Genomic DNA, 25,577 nt, shown 5'->3' on the forward strand with positions numbered 1-25,577 from the left:
ATTCTGGCCATGAAAGCCTTTGACAACACAAGGATGTTGTTTCTTACTAGTAGCCCATTTACCTGAAATTATTGTTACACCACTCCTGTTCCAGGTATGCATTAGAGAGAACCACAATGAGACGCCGGCACCGGCTGACATTCATGATCAGATCTGCAGAGGGTTCTGAAAAAAAAAAAAGGAAAGGTGAGCCTCTTTTGTGAGGATGCCTGCCCCTCAGTCCACTGCCGTTTCAGTATTCATTCAGCTCCTGTGCAGGCCTAGATTTGCCTTGAAGTCACCAGCTCCATCTGGAGGAAAAGACTCAGTCTTATAAGTAACAGAAGTAACATTAACCCACTGTCATTAGAACTTTATCATCCTTCAAATGACACTGTTTAATTTGCATAAAATATATGCCACTGGCTCCTGTAGATGAACCAAGTTTCAGGTTATTGTAATACAACTTTCAATATCACTACTCCATTTGCAAATTGCTGGGCTTTAAAAAATAATTATTATAATTACAGGAGTCATACAAGGCATAGTACAGATATGTTTTTAATCAACTGGTGGAAGGTTTGAAGCCTATTTCCACAGCACTGCAGTGTACTTTCAAGTAGACAATACAAATACTGAAGAGACATTAATTTTGCACTGCATCTCCTCTGAACTAGCAGTGTCCATTATGGGCATAATTATGATCCAACCTCTTTTCCCTGAGGATCCTTCTCCCCTTCATTTCTGCTAACACTAATTCATGCTGCTGGAAAGCAACACAAACTTTTGGCTCACTCTGCTTTGTAGATGTCTTTGCAAGACTAAATGGAAACTAAGGGGGAAGCTGCATCTCCTACAATACTGCAGCTGGAAAAAAATGTAGATGACCCAGGGAATAGTCTGAAAGCATGAGGCTAGACTGCTGATACCAGAATAAAATTGATCTGATGAAGTATCTGAAAGAAAGACTACCTGGGACTCCCTTAGATCTTAAAATAAATGGTCAAATAGGGCCTGATCACTTGGAGTTATGGGGAACATCAGAAGGCCAGCAATATACATACTGATTGATTAATCAATTATCATTTGATGCATGCATATATGCACATGCACACAATATATGTGTGTGTGAAGAAAAAACACACACACATATACATCTTATTTGTACACATTCTCAGAAAAAAGATTAATGAAATTGCCAAAAGACAACGCAAATCATGCAAAGCCATGCTTCCTGACATCCATAATGGTGTCCTAAATGAACACGTCGACTTGAATTCTGGTATCTCAATTTGATACAGCAGTGTGTTAAATTTTCATATTTTCTGGTTCCCCTAAAAACTGTACGCTGGTTGAGGAGATGCTGATCACCAAAAAACACAGTCTTGTCCTGAAGATGGAGACCAACCTGAGTTGGGCAGAATGTCCTTATCATCTATGAAGAGTTTGTAGCCATGGCGATTCTCCAGGTGTGGTTTCACTATGAAGTTCACAAACTTTCTGTCATCTGTTGAGTTAGCGTAAGACACATAGGCATCGTAGAGTTTTCCATCTATGCAGAAAGTACCAAGGAAAGAATTGTAATGTATTATACCAGGAAACTTGACTTTAAAAAATGGTGCTGACCACACATAATGTGGACAATCTCTCCTAGAAGAAGTCTGGCTTTGACGTTTTAGCTTGGAATCAGATTCTACATAAGTACACAACACATCAGATAAAATTAGTCCAGAGGTTTTTCAATTCAGAATGAAAACATTCCAAAATAAAATGAACTATATACACACTCCTATTTTGGAGAAGCCAAAAGAGACTGGCTTCATTACAGCATATGGATGCCACCATTTTTTAAATTATTTACTAAAATATTTATATCCCACCTTCTGTCTAGAGATCTTGGGATGGCATACAATAAACATTAACACATTTTAAACAATAGAAAAATAATTTTGAAATGCCAGTATGGTGTGATAGTTCCAGTGTCGGACTATGATTTTGGAGGCCAGAGTGTGAATATCTGTTGGGCCATGGAAATCCTGTGAATGAATCTGGGCAAGTCACATTTCCTCAACCTCAGAGGAAGGCAATGACAAACACCCTCTGAACAAATCTTGCCAAGAAAACCCTAAGATTTACCTTAGATTCCCCATAAGTTATAAACAACTGTAAAGTACATAGCAACAAAAACATAAACAATTTAAATTTAAAAATAAATTCTAACTGAATAAAATATTGTAAAACCAGTTAAAATCATGTACATGCAAATCCTGACTCATTTCAACATGCTCCTAAAATGTTACATACTCTTGAGTTAAAGGGGAAAGTGGCCATCAACCCTCTACCTCAACACTTACCATTAATTTCCAGTTCTCCGTAACGGTTCCGATACCATAGCAGTGCATTCAGACGGCACTTTGCATATATAACAATGGTGAACAGAAGCAATGCCACAATGACAAGAGCAGCAAGGACAGCACCCAGGTGCTCAGCAGTCTCTGTTGTAATGGGAAAAGGCACTTTACACAACATTAAGAACAAACAGCATACAACCAAGACAGAAAGAGGAGCCAGGTTTCTGATTTCAAAAAGATAAGTCTATTGATTAACAACAAGAGCAATAAACTGTTACGTAATTCCTGAATAAAGGCCAACCATCAAGATAGTACAATATCTTTCAGTATTAGTAAATATGTGACATGTGGGATACGCACAAGCTAAAAAGCTAACATCTCTACATACCCCTTTCACAAACACTAATGTAGACATAAAACAAAGGCCTAGGTTGGAATAAAATCAACTGTATTCTAACAAAGAGCCAGATAATTTTCTAATAATAATAATACTTTATATTTAGACTGCCCTCTCTCCCCAAGGAGACTCAGAGTGGTTTACAAACAAAAAGGTAAACATTCAATGCCATAGTAAAACAAATACACACAGATCAACATAGTACAAAAAACATCAATAAACTTATAACTACGAAAAAATAGAATTTTAAATACAAATACAAATATTTAAATAATACATGATTACACTAATAAAACAGAAAGTAAAAAAACATGTGCCCCGGACAGTTAAACTACTCAAAGCCGTTAAGAATTAAAATAAGCCATAGGAGCCATAAAGTGTAGATGAAATTATCAGCATTCCTATGAGGTAGATTTAAGAAAGCTGTTAGTCCTCCTTCTCTCCATATGCTATGGTGCATAACTGTGTTTTCAACAGTTTTTTAAAGGAGAGGAGGCTGGGGGCCATTTTTATTTCTTTGGGAAGGGAGTTCCAGAGGCAGGGAGTGATCACGGAGAAGGCCCCCTCTCTCGTTCCCACCAACCTAGCTTGAGACAGGGGTGGGACCGAGAGCAGGGCCTCCTTGCTGACCACAGTGTGCAAGGTGGTCTATATAGGGAGATGCGGTTATGTGTTACTGACATTATCTGAAACCATTATGCTTAAAAACAATTATTTAATGAAACACACATGTAGGGTCACCATCAACTCTTAAATAGCTTGGACCCGAACCATTTAGAGCTTTAAAGGTAACGACCAGCACTTTGTATTTAGCCCAGAAGCAAATTGGCAGCCAGTGGGGATGCCACAACATGGGAGTGGTTCTCTCCCTGTACGGGGCCCCAGTTAGTAATCTGGAAGCCGACCTCTGAACTAGCTGAAGCTTCCAAACTATCTTCAAAAGCAGCTCCAACATTGTGTTGCAATAGTTCAAATGGGATGTGACTAAGGCATGGACTAACATGGCCAAGTCAGGTGTCTCAAGGTATGGGCGCAGCTGTCACACATGTTTTAACTGTGCAAAGGCGCTCCTGGCTGCTGCTGACACCTGAGGTTTTAGAGCAGTGGTTCTCAACCTGGGGTCCCCAGATGTTTTTGGCCTTCAACTCCCAGAAATCCTAACAGCTGGTACACTGGCTGGGATTTCTGGGAGTTGTAGGCCAAAAACATCTGGGGAACCCAGGTTGAGAACCACTGTTCTAGAGTCAGTGATGAGTCCAAGATCACCCGCAAACTGAGAACTGTGCCCTCGTCCAGTACAGGCTGTAACCCTTTACCCTGTTCTGCCTTACGACTGACCAGTAATACCCCTGTCTTGTCTGGATTTAGTTTCAGCTTGTTGGCCCTCATCCAGTCTATTACAGGCATCAGTTCAGGACCAGAACAGCATCCTTGGCTTTTGTTGGAAATGAGTGATAAAGTTGGGTGTCGATGTGCACATACGGGCGCCTAAATTTAGACTTTTGACTGAAACATTTAGAAAGACATTGTTTGACTACACCATTTGCAGAAAATAACTTGTTTTAGAGCAGAAATGTTTGAAGCTCTGGCTCTAATACAAAACCTCCAGAAGATTCCCTTTGTCTGCTGGTGCCATCATGTGGAAATATCCAATCACTAGATTACTGGGTGTTGTTGTCACAAGCTTGCTCTTGCAAAGAAAGCCTCTAAAGCCAGGATTTAGTCCCATCATCAGGACTGTGTTTTGTTTTGGGGCTACATTGCCAGAAATCCAGTAAATTCTTCCAAGAGCTCTTTAGCCATGCTGCTTCAGCCAAAACACTAGCAGTATTATAACCATCTCCAATGAGAACCACCAGCTCTGAAACTGTCTTATCCGCTTTCTGAGATAGCCCATATGTGTTATTGACATTATCTGAAACCATGATGCTTAAAAACAATTATTTAATGAAACACACATGTAGGGTCACCATCAACTCTTAAATAGCAAGATAAACACAGTAATTGTATTTTAAAACTCAATCTCTAAAGCTAAAACATATACTGTCAAATTCTGTTATACATAGGCTAAGCATGTTGCTCATCTGGTTTCTATACAGAAACTATGCATTTAGATTTCCAGGAAGAATGTTATCCCTGAAAAAAGGAAAAGTAGACTGAGATGCTAAATATTCAAAGCTTCCTCCATCTTGTGCAATATTTCTCTCCTCTGAAGTACCTGATTTTTGCAATGTGAAAACTGCCTGTTTGTTTCTAAGCATACAAGCAAAAACTCCATAGTTTTCTTCATCAGTCACATTCACCTCCAAAGTGCTGGAGATAAATATCTCTGTTGCATTGTCATTGAACCTGGGAAGCAATAAAATTTAGGTTAGCATAATGCCAAATTTTATTATTTTAGAAAGGTTATAAAGTCTGAGAAACTCCAGAATATTTCACTGTGTCTTGAACTAAACATGAGATGCTGCTGCGAGAACAGGAAGGGAGGACATGTCGGGGAGTGGGGTTTATGCTCCAACTTGATGTACTTGCACATAGCTATCTTATCTTTAAGTTCATCTATAAATATATTACACATTATAATCTAAAATACTATATTATAAGCACAAATATAAGAGAGATGGATTGCAAAGAACTTCTAACACTGCCATATACTGAACCAAAAGATGGTGCTGAGCCAACTGAAAGAAAAAGAAACAACCTGATCACAAAAGTGCCGTACATCTATGTCAAAAATGTGGAACATGCATCAATTATGTTGGTTCTAGGTATACTTCAAAACAGTCAAAAGAGCAGGTCATTGAATAGTGAAAGGCGCTGTTCTAGAACAATTGCTTAAAGCAGTCCCCAACGTTTTGAATACAGTTGGCCTACATGGAAAGTTTTTTAATTACTCCAGGTATTTGTACAAAACAGCTGCTCTTGGGAACATGGATACTTGTTTTCTGTATGTATGTTTGTGAACACGCATGCATGTAGATAGTTGCTTGACAATTGTATACATAGGAAGAAGCACTCCCGATCTCAGTGAGAGGTCTTGACTTCAGGGCAAACCAGCCTGGAGTGCAAGGATTGCACAAGGTTCCTGGAAGATTAAGGAGCCTTAGGAACAGACGTGATTGACATTTCTTCTCCCCTGGATCACCAAGAATCTCTTGCTGTTATTGCATCTCTTCTCCAGCCTTCCTCTTGGAAGGAAAAGAGGACAAACAGAGGCCGGAGAAGAGAAATGGTTCTGTTAGCCATCTCTCTCTCACCTTGCTCGCCACTGTCATGCCCATAAGTTTACCAGGACTGAGGAGGAGTTCCTTCCCATTTATATTTTATATCCAAATTTATTTCGGGTTGTCAGCTGCAGATACCAGTACAGCTGTTCTTTGCTTCCCCCACCCTTGCAACATCGAAGATCAGTACTCTTCTGAAACACAATCCATCACTCTCTTGGTTTTTTCCGTTTTCCTTTCCTATGAGCTTATGTGCACATTTCCAATTTCTCAATTGCAGAAAGCACAACACCAGCCTTACTGGAAAAAGCTAGCCCTACTTCACTGGGGCAACCCAATCTTTTTTCTTAGACAATAAATGTAGTACTAAACTGTGTGCTACAGAATTAAATTACTAATCATCAAGATAAGCCCTTCAAGAAAACCAACTGTTATCTTCACAAGACCTTTAGTTTGGAAAACATTATTTTTATCTTGGTTTTGTCTCCAGGTTACACAGACAAATTAACTTTCAACTCTGTTTTACATAAAAGCCTTCTTACCAATGTGTAGAAGCAGTCTGGGTCTTGTTGTCTAACCGGTGGCTATCTTTTATCCAGTGTAGGTCAAAGTCACAGTCCTTGCTGAAGGGCAGCTGTACAGTGCAGTTCAGTGTTAACTGACTCCCCAAGGCTCTCTCTAAAGTCTTATTGCTAGAGGGGCTCAGGAACCTGGGAAATACACTGCAAAGATCTGTAGAAAAGACAAGACGTTTTAAATGTAAGGATCGAACTTCCAGTTTTATTCTGCATATCCCTTGTCAAGTGTTTGTATAGGCATGGCTAAATTCCGAACAACTAAGACAACAGTCAAGCCACTTTTGGTCCTGTGACATTTCACTAAGCATCACCCCTTTCCCGTGACAAACTCAATGATCCCTCTTTGTCATCTATCGCTTTGGGCATTACACACTTATCTGTGCATATTTTAGTGTATAACCCACCCACCCCAGTTACATTAGTTCTGTTGGTTTTATTGAAGAAAAGAAAATATAATTTAGAGGATTTATAATGGAAGAGGCACAAGGTCTGGATTCTCTGGAAAGTATGACTTCTACCACTGTAAAAAAAAAAACATGAGAAAGAAAAGGGGACATGGAAACATAACTATAAGCAGCAGTGTTTAATGAGACATGGAATTACATATTAACTTCTGGAGTTCTCCTGGCAATACCTTGTTCAGAGTCCAGCTCTTTCCCCTCAATCTTACTTGTTGTCAGCTCATCCATCCTGGTGAAGTCAGTTACACATTTTCAAAATTCTTTGGTGTGTTTTCTTTTTTTTAAAAAAAAAAAAACAGCAACTTTTGTCTTCCTATCATGGAAAATAACTAGAGTTTGGAGTCTAAATGTATGTAGACTAAGGGTTTTATGATGCAGAACCCTTTAAGACATGCTGCATTAAATAGTGGGGCATGTCTTTGACAGTTGTCTCTATTTATCCTTTTTGTTCTTTCCTTCAGACAAAAATCAGGCCTCATTAATTCCTAAACTTCATGAGTCAGGAAATAATTTTCATCCTTTCCTTTTAATGCGATTATCTTGTTATACCCAAGAAATGAAGGCAGTTCACATATACTTAGAGATCTGGTGGTTGAAATATTATGGACACTTTCAACAATGCTATAAATTGAGTAGTGAGAGGGACAGAGAAACAAAATTGTAGGGACAGACTCTTTAGAGAACACAGTTAGGAAAGAATCATATTGTGATGATGGCAGAACCTTGATAGCAACTACTCTCAAAGAAATCTTGGAAATTTCTTTTTTGTGTATAACAGTATCCTATCATTAAAGAATTTCCCAAGGTTTCCTTGTGAGTTAATTGCTAACAAGGTTCTTCAATCATCACACATATACAAACCTTACTTTTATTCGAAAAACATATTGCAGGGGGGAAACCCCATATCCAAATTTTAGCCAAATTGTGACAACAATCAAGAGATTTTAAAACATTTCAAACATGATCTTAATTTGAGGTGGGGGGGGGGGGGCGGGATGCTTTTAATCAGATATTAAGAAAGCAGCTCCATGGACGCCTGCTCAGAGGAAAGGCACTGTGTTTTGTAATGTTTAGTCTCAGATAAGCAAGTCTTTTTCAGCTAAATGTTTTCCCCAGATCATTATAAGGTGACCCGTGTTTTTAAGATCATAACAAGGTGCTCCTTTATTTATTTATTTACTTATTTATGATATTTCTACCCTGACTTTCTTGAACCCGAAGGTAACTCAAAGCAGCTTTACAACATAGGCAGCTATTTGATGCCATTAAAACAATGTAAAAATTACAAAAACATGATTGATGTCTATTCTAAATTAAATTGCCATGGATGATGAAGTACAAATGAAGACATTTACCTGTTTCAACTGTTTTGTGAATCTTTCATTCACAGAAAATATTTTGTAAGTTATCACCTCCCACTTAAATTTGTTTCTGAGTCTGATGATATAGCTATTTTTAACATGATCCACAAGTAATTCTGACATGACAACAAGTGATATATTTGAAGTATAGAAGAACAATTTTCCTTTGTAGTTTTCACCCTCTAGTTAACAACATGCTAGAAATGAATGTTATGGGTAACATGCTAATTTTTTCTCTTCTCCTTTTTTTCTGGGAAGCACTAGCAGGAAAAAAATGCTTGATCCAATATGACCATATTTACACATTTCCTCATCACCACAAAAATTAGCAAAATAAATTGAATAAGAAAGTGTTTTCTTACTACACAAAACCGTGAAGAGGAGAAAGGGAGCAAACCATAGGATATAAGCCTCCAGAAGCACCACTGATCCTATATAGTTTCAGATAAAGACACTAGCTGACTAGAGTTTGAAAATTTAGCCCTTAGATCAAAGAAAAGCTACCCAATGTTTTTGGACTGTAATCCTAATTATCCATAACTACCGGCTACGTTGGCTACAAAAGATGGGAGTTGCAGTCCAACAATGTTTGCAGGGTCAAATCACAGGACTTGATGGACTGGCTCAGATCTTCTAATGCTATCTAACAGTGTGCCTTTTCTAATGAGTATGGTTAGAACTGCCTGCTCTAAAAAAAGCAAATACTCTGCCTTTCACAGTTAATATTTCTAAACCATTCTGTGTCTGGTGTGACACTTAAAGACAGCACTAAAAAGACAAGTAATGTGTCTTGAAATGGCATAAGAACTTCTCCTCCTGGATTGGCTGGAAAAGAAGTGTAAGTCAGAATTAGTCTTTGGCTCCAGAGACGTGTTTTTTGGATCTTTTCCCTGTTTCTTGTACTCACCTGCCATGTCCAGATGGACTGTAAAGGAGGCGTTTCTTTGACCATTCAAGTAGAGTGTGCAAGTGTAGTTGCCAGCATCACTGGTATTTGGATTCTCAAAGGTAAGGTATGCAGTTGTGTTCTGCAATGTGCTTTGCAGGTGGCCTAAGGGAACGAAGTGAAGCGGGTGGCAGTCTTTGCTCCACAGGACATCAAACTCAGAGGCAGACTGAAGGAGTTGCAGGCTCTGATTATCCAGTGGGCAGAACAAATGATTAACAGATTTCAACCACGTCCAAACAATGTGGTCATAGAAGTGATCCGGTTCCACGCAGGAAAAGGTAGAGGCTGATGGAAAATGGCAGAGAAATAAGTTAAAAATAAAGCATACCAGTCAAACTGTAACCTCTCTTTTGACACATAATCTTACCATAATTCTGAAGTCAGCGGAACACAGACAACATCCAAAGAGTTCAAATGGTGCAGCAGCAAAACAAGGGCAAAAGAGAGAGATACAGATGCCTAACATCCAGGTAAACCAGATAACCTGAACTAAAACTTCACCTATTATTGTCACTTCATCATTGTATAGTTAGTTAAAAGTTGTGGCTATGCTATAGATATTCAATAAATCCTTAGATTAAGCCAAGAAATAAATTCTCTTGGCTGCACTACACTTAAGGCATTTCTGTAGACACACATAAACTATGCCAGGAGAACATTGAATTGAGGCAAGAATTATACAAAGGGATACAGAAAACCCGCAAACACACAATCAAATAACAGTATTATAAAGAGGAGACGATAAGTTTAGTAGTGCAATGTAATTACTGATCATTCCTTGACACAGAGGGGTTATTACAATTTCAAGTTTAACAGTGCACATAAATACGCCATTCAACTAAATCTAAGTCCATCATCCATTATTAAAAGTTGTAATTAGGGGATGCATATACATAGTGAACAGCCATACTACTAAGTATTATGCATCATAATTAGGTTTATCAACACCCCACAATTATAGTATAGGCAGTCCCCAAGATACAAACATATGATTTACAAAGGTCCATAATTAAGAATAGGAGTAAGACAACAGGAAGTGGGGGAATTTTATTGCTAGGAAGAGAAATTCACTTCTGAAAGAGTTAATATGGGGAGAAGGTGTCTCGACTTAAGCTTTATCACCACAACAAGCCAAATTTTTCAAAATCCAATGATCACAGGGACAGAAAGTGAGATGAAATCTGAACAGGGTTAGCAAAACAAACACCACGGGAGTGTTAACCCTATGCTATCAAAAGTGTGTGTGTGTGTGTGTAGCTGGAGTTACACTTTAAAAATGTATCTGTTCCAACTTACAAACAAATTCAACTTAAGAGGAAACCTACAAAACCTACTTGTACATAACTTGAGGATTACCTGTAGTTTCATTCTGCTGTTGCTATGGCAGTTTCTTATAGAATCTTGGATTTTTAGTATAGTAAGGGATTTAAGACTAGAAAGACCCAATACTATAGTCCAAGGGAGTGCAGGACTGAAGTCTAGATATCCAACAAACTACAAATCCTAGGATTTCTCAGGATCGAGTCAAGACAATTAAAATGCATATACTTACAGTACTTAGTGCAGTACTAAGTACTGTAAGCATGCACTGTAGCTACACCCACAATATCTCTGATAACTACATTGAAGCATTTATCAGGTAAACACTAAAGCGAAGTTCAATTAATTTGTTAACACATCTTGTTAACTTTAAGTGAAATCCAACATGTACTAAAAAGAATGGCTGGCTGCTTATAAGAAGCAGGGGCTGATCCCAGTAACACAAAATACACCAAGATCAAAAATCCCAGGATTGTTTGCTAGAAAGTGGTATGGCCACTGAGTTCAATAAGTACTTGGATCTAATTTATCCTACCTGCAGCATGCCCCTGGATATGTTTTATTGCTCATTTTCACACCATCTGAATGCATTCAAAGAGTAATTGACAGAGTAATCCCATGACACAATTTTATTCCATGATTTCTGCCTTCTATTCATATAGAATCACAGAACCGGAAGAGACCACATGGGCCATCCAGTCCAACCCCTATCATGCAAAAAAGAACAATATAGAATCATATACAGTAATCATAAACTTACTATGGAAGAAATACAAACTGGAACCAAAAACAAAAAATGTATCACCATGAGCAACTAATGCAAAATTTTGAACTGTTTCCAGAACTAGGAAATGTTACTATTTTGGAGAAAAACTTCCAGAATATCCCCAACCAGTGATTACATTTTTGGACAATGATTCCTAAAATCCCTCAAGTCAGCATGCACATAATATATCCAAGAAGTAAAGATCTAAGCTCTATTGCCAATACTGTGACTGGGCTGGGTCCCTGGTGATATGTAAATATGCTGCCTCCGTTTCCTGGCCAAACTCCTCTTGACCTGATCAGGGAGAGGCTGCAGGAGGAAGTGTAGCTCTTTTTTGCTTACACAGCACACAAAGGAGCTGTGCATCCCACACCCAACCTCCAGAGCAGGGGCAAATTGATAATTTGTTCAAAATCAGTGGTTTTCAACCTGGGTCTCCAGATGTTTTTGGCCTACAACTCCCAGAAATCCCAGTCAGTTTACCAGCTGTTAGGATTTCTGGGAGTTGAAGGCCAAAAACATCTGGTGACCCCAGGTTGAGAACCTGTTCAAAATGAACAGAAACCTGGTGAAGCTGCAGTTGCATTAAAACACAACTAAGAACTTGCCTCAAAAGTATTAATTCTCAGAAGATTCTTTCCCAAATATTTCAATTTGCAAAGCTAAAGTCAATTCAGAAATGTCTTTTGTGGCAACTGGCCACTCCTTTCTCCATGGTCTAATTCAGCACTATTGTGATCTGTCCTTTTATATAATCAGAGGGCTTTTGCTTTTCATGTTCCTTGCCTATGCTGTAGTTTTGGTACAGAAGTATCAATTAGTTAAGGAACTATTCCAAGACTAAACTGCTGAGCAGGCAGTTATGGGTTTATACCTTGTAAAAATGCAATGCAGTGGACTACATCATTTTTGCCATGAGGACCTTGTGGCTTTAACTGGCCACAAAATACTTCCTGCTCTAGAAGTATTTAGTAATTTTGGTAGTGAACATTTCAAAATGCAAGTATGCTCATTTTGTCTCTCAGTATAGATATCTACGATTTTCACTGTGTTCATTTAAAACACCCCAGAGAAGTAAGAGACAAAACCCTGCAGCAGGGAAAATATAAAATAATTGGGGCTGAGAGGGAGAAGTTGATGTAAGAGGAAGAATGCTGCTTTTAGTGTGTTTATGTTTTCCATTTTCATGTCTGGGAAACAGGTTTTAGTATTGACTAAAACACCAATGATGCATATTTGAGCACAGCAGCATGTTTAAAGAATTAGAACAGAGACTTGAGATTAGGGATTTTTCTTTATACCTTGCCCACATGGCTGCTGGTCCTCACTGGAACTTGTAAGAAAAGGCCAACACAGGAAACACAGCTAATGATCTTTGCTTATACATAATTTGAAAAAGATTGCAAGTACATCAAGGCAGTTCTGAAAAAAATGCTTTGAATAATAAAGAGCAGCAGTGACGGTAAGGGCAAACAAAAACGCCAGTTTTCAGACTATTTTTCTGCTTCTTGGCAGGGGGTTGGACTGGATGGCCCACGGGGTCTCTTCCAACTCTATGATTCTATGTTTAAAAGTCCGAAACAGGGAAGTTTGATGCAATTCTTGGGAATGCGAGCTTCAAAACTATAGGCTAAATTAAGACCCTGACGCTAATATTTGTCAACCTCAACTTGATCAATGGAGAGACAAAGAACAGGGCCACCAAAGCAAACCTTAACATTTATCAAGGAAAATGGTGTTTCAAAAAAGTAATCCCAGAATAGGCAGTGCTTGGAAGTAGTCCATCACTTCAAATTGGGGCCAAAAAGAAAACCAATAGCCAATATTATTGGCAAAAAAATCAGTGTGATATGTGATATCTCCTAGCATCATTTTGTAACAATAGCAGCTGCTAAAAGCATATTATTAGAAATAACATAACAATACTTGAATTCAACTAGTCCAGAAATCTTTATTTTTTAGAGAGAGAGAACGTCTATGATCTGAAGCTAATAAAAAAAAGCAGTTCTAGTCCTCATCTCTCCAACAGCTACAAATAATGCCAGATCCAGAATGCAGTTCAGATCACTTTTTGTATCCATTGAGGTTTGTGTCTAGGAACCCTATGGATACCAAATTCTGTGGATGATCGAATTCCAAATATATGCAATGGCACAATCTCAGCCCATCAGATAAAATGGGGAAAGTATGGTTTTCAATTCAGAATTTTTAAAACAGAATTTTCAAGCCATGGAAGGATGAATCCATGGATAAAGACTTCAAGGATGTGGTGGACTGACTGCATTTAACTTTGTGGCTAAAGGCATTTGTCTTTTAGAATGGACTGGCAATGCATCTTCAAACAAGTCCAACCAGTTTCTGAAACAAACCTTCAAGTAACTATGATTAAGATCAGGGTTCGGGACAACTTATCAAAGTACCTTAAGTGAAAAGATACTGGGGATGTGGAAGGAAAAGTAGGCCTGTATTTTGAAAAAGAACATTCCATTAATTAAGATAGAGACATGGTTCTGTAAACTTATGGGTGAACCCTAGGTGAAGGTAAGTATCGATTAAAAAAATGATTTTTTTTTCCTCACACCAACAACCTTACCATTACACAAAGTCTACTGCAGGCAGTGGAGGCTGAAAGGCAGAGTGAGGTCTGTGGACATTTGTTTGCATCAAGATGCCTTTTGAGCCAGACTTTGGGTGCTCACAATCCATCTGTTCCTTTCGAGTTTGAGCTTGCAAACAACATTACCAAGAGATAAAGGGAAAAAAGACCTCCTGTGGCACCCTGCAGACTAACCAATTTATTTCTACATTACCTTATGCCAAAATAAATCGGTTAGCTTTAATGATGCTACGTGACTCCTTTTTACCTTTCCTTCTCCTAGAACAGCTTTCCCTTTAGAAAAGAAAAAAAAATGAGCATGCATTTTTGTGACACTGCGAGATGATAAATTGGTTATGCAACTTCATCAAAAGGGCAAAAGAGCCTGGAAGGTAAAATCAATGATTTCCTCTATTGTTTAATTGCCACAATACATTTAGATTAGTGCCTGCTAGCAAAATCCTTCCTTGAAAATTTTTTTATCTTGTTCAAAACTATATTAAAGCACAGTACGTTTTCTGTGGCATTTTCTCTGGTGGGTCCCACAGTCAGGCCTAGTCCATGTAGGTGTTACACAAATGGGTGCCTAACGTAGAACAATTCCATTGCTTCTGTCATAATTTAAGTAAGGAATAGAATCCTGAGATTTGTAGTTTGGTGAGGCAGTGGAGGCTAAAGAGTTTGCAAAACAACAAGTCCCATGTAACTGTGATAATTAAAGTGGTGTCAAACTGCATTAATTCTAGTGTAGATTATTTTCATGAGCGTCTGCATGACAGTTATTGAAGACAGTACTAGAAATAAGCAGTTTTTTTGTTTGAAAGCTGCAAATTTTCTAATTTTTAAAGGACTATACATTTTGAGCCAGAACACTTTTCCAAAAAGAACCTATAACATTTTAAATTCTTAAAAATATTATAGTTTCTAACCGATTTTGGGCAAAGTTCCACGTTCACTCCGTTCATCCAGAGAGGCCCTGCTCGTGATTCCGCCTGCGTCGCAGGCGCGCTTGGTGGGGACTCGAGACAGGGCCTTTTCCATGGTGGCCCCTGACTCTGGAACACCCTCCCAAAAGATCTCAGACAGGCCCCTACATTGGCAGTCTTTAGAAAGAACTTGAAGACCTGGCTGTTCCGATGTGCCTTCCCAGATTAGAAATCTCCAATACCAAGTCCCAGAAGCACTTTAGTAGAACTAAGATCGCTGCACACTGCACCTACCTTATAATCCTACATACCCTCTGCCACATCAGCACTTTTAATCTTGTACCCATTACTCTGGCCCGGCCCAGCTTATAGTGTCTTGATGTATTGTTTATTGCTTGTTGTTTAATATTGCTTAACTGTTTTTAATTTGCTTTAGGTGTTGTATTGTTGTGTTGTGTTTTGAGGCCTTGGCCTATGTAAGCCGCATTGAGTCCTTCGGGAGTACAAATAAAGTTTAATAATAATAATAATAATAATAATAATAATAATGTACATTCTCATTACATCCTGGGAACTTTTACTGTTTTATGAAAGTGTGTCCCTCCCACCCCACTGTGGATTTGCAGAAGTAGAACATTTACTCAAGACAAATAGTTTGAAAGATAATTATATTAAGAGAGATAGTACCTGCCCTTTAAAATATTTCAATCCATATTTCCTCATTTGCTCCACCTCTACAATGCGTAAAACCATTATTCATCTAGTCCAGTTTTTAGAAATGACCATCTATGTGATTATTCCTTTGCAGCAAAAGATGCAGCAAACAATTATTGTGAAGTCTTGGATCTGCCTTTCCTTCTCCTATGCTTTAGTTCCCCCTGTTTATAAGCCTCCCCAGTAGTTTAGATAACTTCTTTTGGATTAGTTTTTGGATGGAGCTTAAAATCCCCCCAGAGGCCAATCTTAATCGGTCTATTCCTTTTCCTGTATAGAGCTCTCTTGCTAGACTCCTCTTTTCTACAGCTGAGCTACTGTGATTTAGGCTTGGGATTGTCTATTGTAATCATAGGCCCAAGTTATCCAAACAGACATTATTATCTGCTGCATTTAGCAGTATTTTTATACCATCAGTCCAAAGGACAACAGAAGCTTTTGGCCAGCCTAAGCTTTACAGAAGAGAAGATTAAGACAGTTTGTAAGCAACAACTTATAATCCATTGCTTTGCGCCAGAAGCAAAAGACTTTCAAAGACCCCAGAAAGATGACTGCAACCAGCAAGATCTCCTCTTGTAATGTATTGTTTAAGTTACCTTATGATAGTCCCAGGTGGAGTTAACCTTTTTTTCATCTTGTTTCAGTAAACTCATTTGGTTATCTTTTCACCTTGCCTAAAGTGCCTCTGCGTCAAAGGGTCTTAATCTTAACAGAAGGTATACAGATAGCCCCCGAATAAAGTCAGACAATATAGTTTTCCCAAAGGCTCAGGTGTGCCATCAAAATTATGGAAGATCATGATACTGTAGCAGTCAAGCTGCAGCCTTCAAATTTTTTGATAGATAGAAAGCATGAGACTGATCCACTCCACAATGATAAATGAATTCAGCTCTTTGAAGTGGTTCAACAGACAAAAAGAAGTATTGTATTGACAAAATCAGTATTTTTTTCCATAGTCATAGCAAATGTACAAAACCCTGGTATAATGAAAGGGGCACAGAGAGATGAGACTCATTTCAGCTTCCGATTAACCTAGACTGCTTCGGACATTGTAGCGTAGGTGTGCTGGTATCCCAGTCTTGAGAAGTAGCCCGTAATTTCATAAGCAAACACACAATCTTTGAACTGTGCTGAGTGGAAAATTCATTTTCCCTGATAAGCCATATCTTATTCCTATGAGGCAGAAAATGAAATCAGCCATTGTTTGGAAAGGTCGTAACAACCTCTTCAACAACAAGTACAAAACTTACTACATTACTCACTATGGATATTCAAAGGTAAGATACAACTCATAGTGCAGAAAACAAAAAATCACAAAACGGTTAAAATCGTAGCAGCCTATATTTCTGTATTTAAAATTTCCCATCAGGTTTTCCATTTAAAAATTTCCATCCCCCCCCCGGAAGTGTTTGTGTGCCTCTCAAAGTCCTCCAGTGTAACTCTATGGTATGCTTAGTGAAAATATAGGGTTTTCAATTACCCATGATTTCAACTATCCAGTGTAGGTTTTCTAATGTATCCCTTGCAGATATGGAGATCCAACTGTTCAGGTGAAGCTCAATTTACCAAAGTCCCATTTTACAACATTTCTCCAGACATAAATAGTTCAGTTTCACACTCAGTGCCCAGGTTTCTCGCCACAGCTGTGTAGGTGTGCAAGAGGAAGTGGATAAAACCTAGGTTAACATTAATGCCGTAATTTGGTAAAGAAGCTAGAAAACGTTTCTGCATATTGATTCTCTTGCTGATCATGAGACTGTATGCAAAGAATGAATGTGGATGAGAACTCACATATCTGACGTACATATTGCATTGTGATACAGCCCACAATTCTGTGGTCAATGTCTGATGGAAGTTGGAAGATCTAGAAATGCCTAGGGGGGTTCTACCAGGAAAAAGGTGTCTTTTTTATTTGTGGTTATTACATCAACCCTCTGTGCCTATAGAAGGTATCTCAGATAAAAAAAATAGTGTTTTCAAAATTGTGGTTATTACACTAAGCCACGTTAAAGTGAAGAGTCTACTGTATATAATACATATTAGAGTAGCTCGCAAACTTTGTGTTTTGTCTGTCTGTCTGTTTTGTTAAAAATGTAATACAACTATCTGGTTGCTCCTGACACGATAAATAAATAAATAAATACATAATCATATTCTGTTGCATATGTACATGTACACACTCATGCAAATAACAGTCGTCACTTATTTATTCATTTTAAAGATTTATAATTCAATTTTCCAAAGCTACAAGAAGATACCCCACAAAGGGAACAGGAATACAATACATTAAAAAAATTAAAACAAACCAGCAGCGTGACACATAGAAATACAACTGGCCAGGCAGCATATTTAGAATTCAGTCAGTCTGTTATTTATGTTGCTCTGTAAGTCACCACTGCAGCTGATATTATCCTTCTGGCACCCTGAGCACCCAGGAGAGACAGATCTATGCCTATGCCATAACCGAACAACTTCCTGTGTTCCTGGCTTGCATACGCTTTGCATAAGACAATGACAGTGAAACTGGGATGAACTGATCAAAGGAATGCTGGATGTACTTCTGGCCACCTTCTAAAGCTCCATGTAGGCCTAGGACAAACATTATGGAATTGACAAGAAGAAAGAGGACCTTCTTGAACAAACTAAAGTTGACTTTTAAAACGCTTCAAAGGGCAAAGCTCAGCCAATCAAGCACCAATGAACAAATACAAATCTGGTCTCAGAACAAAGGACATTCATTCCTATCTAGAGGAGAGGCTACTGGATCAAGCAATAGGTTCTACAAAACTAGGCAACCTGAGCAAATTATACAGCAGAAGAAAAAACAAGAAACTCAGATTGGGTCCCTTTACTGGCAAGTGTCCCAAGTCTGTGTCAATTCATCACTACACACACACACATATTGAAATCATGGCCCCTTTACTTTAAATCTCACCTTGCAATGCTGCTGTCCCTTCCTGCTCACTCCCCGTGGCAAAGCAGAAAGCCAAGAGCACAAATGGCACAGGCAGAAGGAAAAGGAATTTCACAATCATTTTAGCTTACTTTAGAAGCAGCACCTGCAAACTGGAAAAGAACAGAGAAAAAGTATTTACCTTTCTGGACTTCCCTCTCCAGGTTCAGCCAAGCAACTTCAGAGCCTGAGACTGGCTGTGTCCTTGCTTTGTACTTCCTTATTGTAGCCACATTAAACACATGACTGTCCAATAGACCTGCTTTGCCAGTTCAGTATCCCTCCCCTATGTTCATTTGGTCTCATCCTTTAATCACTTGTTCCCTTCTCCACCTCCAATCACAATCCTGCTGGCCTGCATTAGGGAGGGCCAGTTCTTCTCATCTGTTTATCTTTGCTCCGCCCACCTTTCCACCTGCACACAATGGGGTAATGAAACCTGGACACTGAAACACGCACACACCAATACACACCCAACCTGTTGGCACAGAAAAGCAGGCCAGGACTTTGTTCAGTGAAGAGGTGAGAGGCAGGTTGCTCAAGAGCTCTGTAGCCGGGATGACTGCTGCTCTGTGGCTTTAAGCCAAACAGATATCCTGGCTGTTCTGGAGCTGCTACCATAAGTAAACAAAAATATACATGTGTGTATATGTACCTTCAAATCACTGGTTGGCTTATGGCAATCCAGTGAAATGTATAGTGTTTTCTTAAGTAAGGAATATTCAAAATCAGATGGATTCTGTTACTTTTAGGGTATTTAGGCAAGAACTCACACACTGTTGAGTGCCTTCAAGCATTTCTACTTTAAGACAACCCTATCATGGAGTTTTCACAGCAAAATTTGTTCAGAGGGGGTTTGCCATGAATTTCCTCTGAGGCTGAGAGAGTGTGCCTTACCCAAGGTCACCTAGTGGGAATGAACATATCCTACCATAAATAAGGAAAATATACTAGAGAATTTACTTCTGTGTAGAAGGGTAATGTGAGGTTTCAAAACAACTACAACCACAACAACAATAATAAATTGAACAAGACAAAACTTCAACAACTTCTATATCAGTAGTTCCCAAAATCTGACTCTACAGATATATTTATCTCCAATTCCCAGAATTCCTGAGCATTGGCCATAGTGGCTTGGGGTCTCTGTGAGTTAAAGCAAAAAAGAACTAATACTGTATATCGCTTAATATAAGTAGTTTTACTAAACAAATACAATTACTTTGATCATAAAAACTATAAATGGTGTGAAGATTCTTCTCTTTTGATTGCAAAAGATGTGAGATGCAACTCTGATGATGATATGAGGATGTACAGCCAAGATGTGGGAGAAAATCCATAGAAGGAGGCGAAATTCTCTCATAACAGAGATCCTCTCTAAAATCTAAATGTTACTAGTTTGAAACAGCTACTAAACTTGCTGATCTTGTATTCAAGCATGATTGAAATTGCCACCCCACATAGGTATGCATTTTAAAGTATTTAGCACTCCTTATGAATGGCAGTGTATTAATGGAATCCCTAATCTTTGTGAAATAATCAGCCAGGAAGTTACTGAAGGCTCCAGACATTTGGGCTCCTGTGACCAAAATTCCAAACAACAAACCTGTTGAGGCCAACATAATAAAAAAGGGGTTTTTTGTGTCAGAAATGACTTGAAAACTGCAGGTCGCTTCTGGTGTGAGGGAATTGGCCACCTGCAAGGACGTTGCCCAGGGAACACCCAGATGTTTTACCATCCTGTAGGAGGCTTCTCTCATGTCCCTGCATGGAAAGCCGAAGCTGACAGACAGGAGCTCACCCTGTCTCGCAGATCTGAACCGCCAACCTTCAGATCAGCAGTTCAGGCGGCACAAGGGTTTAACCCATTGCGCCACCACGGCTCCTTAATAATAAAAAGTAAAACAACTAGAAATTTGCCGTAGTTGATGACAGCCCAAACACATCACTTGTGACACGTCAACCTGCCTTTCCTAATGATAGGACTTGACCCTGTAAAGAGCTCCACTGCTTCGGAGGAGTAGATTTACAAAGCAGGTGCTCACTATTGGGTTTCCAGACACAGCACTTCCTTTCCTCTCTTTGTCCCTTTGTTCTGTTGCCCTTTGCTCTGCTTGGGAGATGGAAGTAAAGTGATAATTTAGATCACACCATAATCCACAGAGACAAAGCATTGCCACCCTCTTTGTATGAGATTCAGTGATCTTCTGAGATTCTATGAACTACTGACCTTGCCACCTAGTTTTTTTTAAAAAATTCTTGTTATTTCTAACTTCCAAAGCTCTTTCAGCTTGCAAAGCAATTTACATGTTTAACTGAGTTCATTAATACAAGTTATGATCTGTGGCCATAATCATGCAACAATGCTACTTTGGGAGGTCTCTTGATTCTCCAGACATGAGGATGAGGATGTGGAAAGTGACAGCATGTTCCTCCACCCTGAATATATCTGAATATTACAAGAACCCACACGGAGCATTTTCTCTGTCCTTTGTTGACATATCATCACATTATTCAGAAGATTTTGCTACACAAATGTAATACAGAGGTCACAAAATCTCTTGTACACCCTACTCCATTTCTGCTTTGCAAAGGAGACCATCAGCATAAGATCTGGTTCTTACTCTTAATATGATTCTCATTCAGTGTTAGGCATAAAAAGGAGCTACTTAAGAAGCTCATTAACAGATTGATCTGAATAGACAACAAGCATATCTCAAATCAGTGAGATCTCGACCTTAACCTCCAGTATTTCCAATAGCAAAAGATTTCAGGTTGGGAAGCACCCTTAATCTCAGACTAAGTAAAGAGCCACATTCATCTGATCTGTTGGATCTGGAATTGCTTAACTGTGAGAGTTGGAACTAGAATTTGCTGCAGGTGATATGTCTTCAAGCTGCTGCCAGACTTTGTTGTTTGACGAACATTAGAAAACAAAGCCAGCCTTCCAGAAGTACACAGGTTAAGTAGTTAGGGTTTTCAGCTGGACCAACGGAAAAACTCCAGGAGAGTGACTTCATTATGACAATTAAATTAGGCTACCTGGAGTAGATGTCTGTAACAGTTTGCTTTCTAGATCTTAATGTCATCTCTGCATCTGCAAGGATTCCTCCATCCTCCTGAGAATATTATACACTTGATTAGTGGACTGAAAGTTAAGCAGTACTGGCTGCACCATTTTTATTGTCTGCATTTTCTCTCTCTTTCTCCTCTCCATCTTTCATCCCTTTTAGTGTTCTTTTTATTTCCCTACCTTTCCATATAGAAAAAAATGCTTTCTTTACATATTCCCTTTTGCTACTCTTTCCCATTACTATTATCCTCCTGGAATTGCTCAGTTAGCTTCAGCCTCTACTCCTTCTCTTTCTTGAACAGTAGATGCTAACATGCATCGTAAATTGAATGATTACCCATACAATCTCTTTTACAATAATTCTCCATCCTCACCCCTACTCACAACTTGCTTCTCTTACCACTACCCTTTCCTTGCCAAGAAGAAGAAAGGAGGTGTAATACAAAATGACTACAAATGGAAAAGATTCGATTGTGAAGAAGAACTGCAGGAAAAATCAGAACTTACTGTAATTTCTAAGGGATAGTAACGGTAAAGGATTCCCCTGACATTAAGTCTAGTTGTGTCCGACTCTGGGGTGCTGGTGCTCATCTCTATTTCTAAGCCAAAGAGTCGGCATTGTCCGTAGACACCTCCAAGGTCATGTGGCCAGCATGACTGCATGGTGTGCCGTTACCTTCCCGCAGAAGCAGTACCTATTGATCTGCTCACATTTGAATGTTTTCAAACTGCTAGGTTGGCAGAAGCTGGGGCTAACAGCAGGAGCTCACTCTACTCCTTGGATTTGAACTGTCAATCTTTCAGTCAACAAGCTCAGCAACTCAGCAATTTAACCCACTGCACCACCAGGGGGCCCCATTCTTATTCTAAGGGATAACAATGGGGGGAAATCCTATGTTGCATATCATTTTTAATCATGGTGCTGAAAACAGGTGTTGATTGTGCTATGCTCAAGGAAGTAGAAAGAAAACAATACTGTATTTAATTTTCAAAAAGCCTTGTAAGGGACTCAGGCTTACATACCACAGAATTGTTTGCATAATTCCCTGGGAGGGGCAGACTTGCCACTTGCTGAGTGGAAAAAAAGAAAGAAATGCCACAAGTGTTGTTGTATGTTTTTTCGGGCTATATGGCCATGTTCTAGAGGCATTTTTCGAGCCATATAGCCCAAAAAAACCTACAACAATGCAGTGATTCTGGCCATGAAAGCCTTCGACAATACAATGCTACAAGTGTTCTGAAGCACTAAAAGTCTTACAGAGAAATAACTGAAATCCACTAAACCCTGACAAAATTTGTGAGAGACTGTACAGGAGTTACACCTTTAAAAAATCAACCCATCTAAATTCTTCACTTAAATAACTCACACTCACCAATGAAAGAAAACTGAATCTATTACCTTGACAAGGTATGCATGTTAAGCATAAGTGTCCAACTTGCTTCCTCTGCATAATTTATTCTTCAAATCATAAAGAAGAGCAAAGAGCTAAAGTAGGATGCCGAATTTTCATCTGCCTATTCATCAGGGAAATTTACTGAGTTCTGAGATATTCGCACTAATGGCCCAAATATGGTCACTGAGCCTTCTTAAATATTAACATATGATATGTGCGGCTTTTGTTTTTTTCAAATCAAAAACAGAGATTCTCATTTTAGAGGCAGCCAGTGCCTTCTCAGCTTCCCAAGCTTTTATTGCCAGTTTGAGTATGTTTTATCTGTGACAGAGGTTTTCATCCTGATTTTAATGTATTAGCTTGTTTTATCATCATTGCCCCTAATAACACTGTTCAACGGAGAAAAAGTTGCGGGCCTGAAAATAGTTGTTCTTTTATGATTTTAGAGTGCTGAAAACGAAAATGACATTGAAAAATGTATATTGGCTCTAGTTTTTATGATATAAGCAATCATGTGATCACGTATGGTTGAAAAAATGCATGTTGCGACTTACACTATGGAAGATTCTAGAATACTCTAGAAAGTTTGATGATGCAGTATTAGTGCCGTGTGCAAAAGCCAGAAAGCCCTATATAAGGCCAGACTTTTGAACGGTGAGGGTCAGTCAGTTGAAGACTGAGACAGTATCGTTAAACATTGTTTTACATTGTTCTTTTTACTGTAGTTATGCCTCGGACGTGTGTAAATAAAGCACTACGGAAAAAAGATATCAAGGTAAATGGACTCCATCAATGCTGTCAGACTACTGCTGGAGCATTGTAAGAGACAATCCTTTCCTTGAATACAAAAGAAAAGTCAAGAGAAGCAAACAGGATAAAAACTAAAGTCACGATTAAAGCGACATTTAAACTTTCAGACTTTTCAACTGCATTAGGCCTACTAATATAGTTTCTTGCTGCACAAACATAAACAATAGACTAATTGAATCAATATTTCTCATGTATAAACTATTGGCAATATAATTTGACTAAAATTTAGTAAATATTCACGGTTTATATACATGCAGTAAGGTTAGGCGCATTATCATAATATTAACAAATTACCTATTGTGGAGAAAATTGAAATAGCTGTTGCAGAAATACCAGAGCCAATTAACACATTTAATTATTATATTTGAATTCAGCATGTTAAATTTATTAAGAAACGGCACATTTCGTTTCCGTAACTGAGAAAAACTGAAAATTTGTAGAACTGTGTAATGATTTGACACTTCATACTGCTTCACTCATATGGAAGCAAGACTGAAGAACAAGTCTAATTTGAAAACTTTGTCATATTAAACTGATTGTTGATGACTGAGGTCATACCTTTAAATAGTCTAAGATTGTAGGGTGAACTTTTGTTAACTATAATCAAATATTGGATACGTTGTTGAAGGCTTTCATGGTCGGAATCACTGGGTTATTGTGAGTTTCCCAGGCTGTATGGCCATATTCCAGAAGCATTCTCCTGACATTTCACCCACATCTATGGCAGGCATCCTCAGAGGTTGTGAGGTCTGCTGGAAACTAAGCAAGTGAAGTTTATATAACTGTGGAATAGCCAGGGTGGGAGAAAGAACTCTTGTATACCTGAGGCAAGTATGAATGTTGCACACTGAGGCAAATGTGAATGTTGGCCACCTTGATTAGCATTGAATGGCCATGCAGCTTCAAAGCCTGGCTGCTTCCTTCCTGGGGGAGTCCCTTGTTGGGAGGTGTTAGCTGGCCCCAATTGTTTTCATGCCTTGAATTCTCCTGTTTTCTGAGTGTTGTTTTTTATTTAGCTAACACCTCCAAACAAAGGATTCTCCCAGGCAGGAAGCAGCCAGGCTTTGAAGTTGCAAGACCATTCAATGTTAATCAAGGTGGCCAAATGCTACATTCACACATGCCTAAAGCAGACAAGAGTTTTTTCTCCCAAAATTCCACAGATATATAAATGCCACTTGCCCAGTTTCCAACAGACCTTACAAACTCTGAAGATGCCTGTCATAGATGTGGGTGAAATATCAGAAGAGAATGCTTCTGGAACATGGCCATACAGCCCAGAAAACTCACAGCAACCCAGAAATACCGTATTTCTGTTTGTTCTGTTTATTACTAAAACAGCTAAATTAATAGGCAATAACATATGCAAGTCGATGAGAAATATTTCATTTCAAACACTGTCGGATGTACATAGCTCATTGATGTAATTTTAGCTCATTTTTTTCACAAGGACAGATGGAAGAAGTTAGGGAGGTCTCAATCTTACCAAAAGATCACAGGATTCTCCTTTGTGCATGTTTTCATTCATTCAGACCTGCTACACAAAAACCTGTTGCCCTAGAAACCAAACCACACAATTTCAATTCTTCCTCCAGTGATCAGTCACCTCCCAACATTTCCACTTCATTCTAATTATCACTCTGCAGCTAATAAACTGAAATCCACTTTTAAATGGACAGATTCTCTGTAAAATGTCAGATATCAAATATGATCCCCTAGCAATTACCA

General features: G+C 38.7%; 1 protein-coding gene across 1 annotated transcript in view; it reads right to left on the bottom strand.

Annotated features, from left to right (window-relative positions):
• The window catches only part of SIGIRR (single Ig and TIR domain containing), a 38,651-nt gene extending 19,953 nt beyond the window's left edge, over nt 1-18,698 (bottom strand). The window contains exons 1-7 of the mRNA XM_060770094.2: nt 18,558-18,698; nt 9,259-9,585; nt 6,494-6,683; nt 4,946-5,076; nt 2,334-2,474; nt 1,388-1,531; nt 63-165 (exon numbers count right to left, since the gene is read on the bottom strand). Coding sequence (XP_060626077.2) covers nt 63-165; nt 1,388-1,531; nt 2,334-2,474; nt 4,946-5,076; nt 6,494-6,683; nt 9,259-9,585; nt 18,558-18,657 — 1,136 coding nt within the window. The 5' untranslated portion in view covers nt 18,658-18,698. The remainder of the gene's footprint in view (nt 1-62; nt 166-1,387; nt 1,532-2,333; nt 2,475-4,945; nt 5,077-6,493; nt 6,684-9,258; nt 9,586-18,557) is intronic.
• Between the last annotated feature and the right edge of the window lie 6,879 nt (nt 18,699-25,577).

Source organism: Anolis sagrei, chromosome 1, assembly GCF_037176765.1.
Source record: "Anolis sagrei isolate rAnoSag1 chromosome 1, rAnoSag1.mat, whole genome shotgun sequence".
In the NCBI taxonomy this organism is placed as follows: Eukaryota; Metazoa; Chordata; class Lepidosauria; order Squamata; family Dactyloidae; genus Anolis; species Anolis sagrei.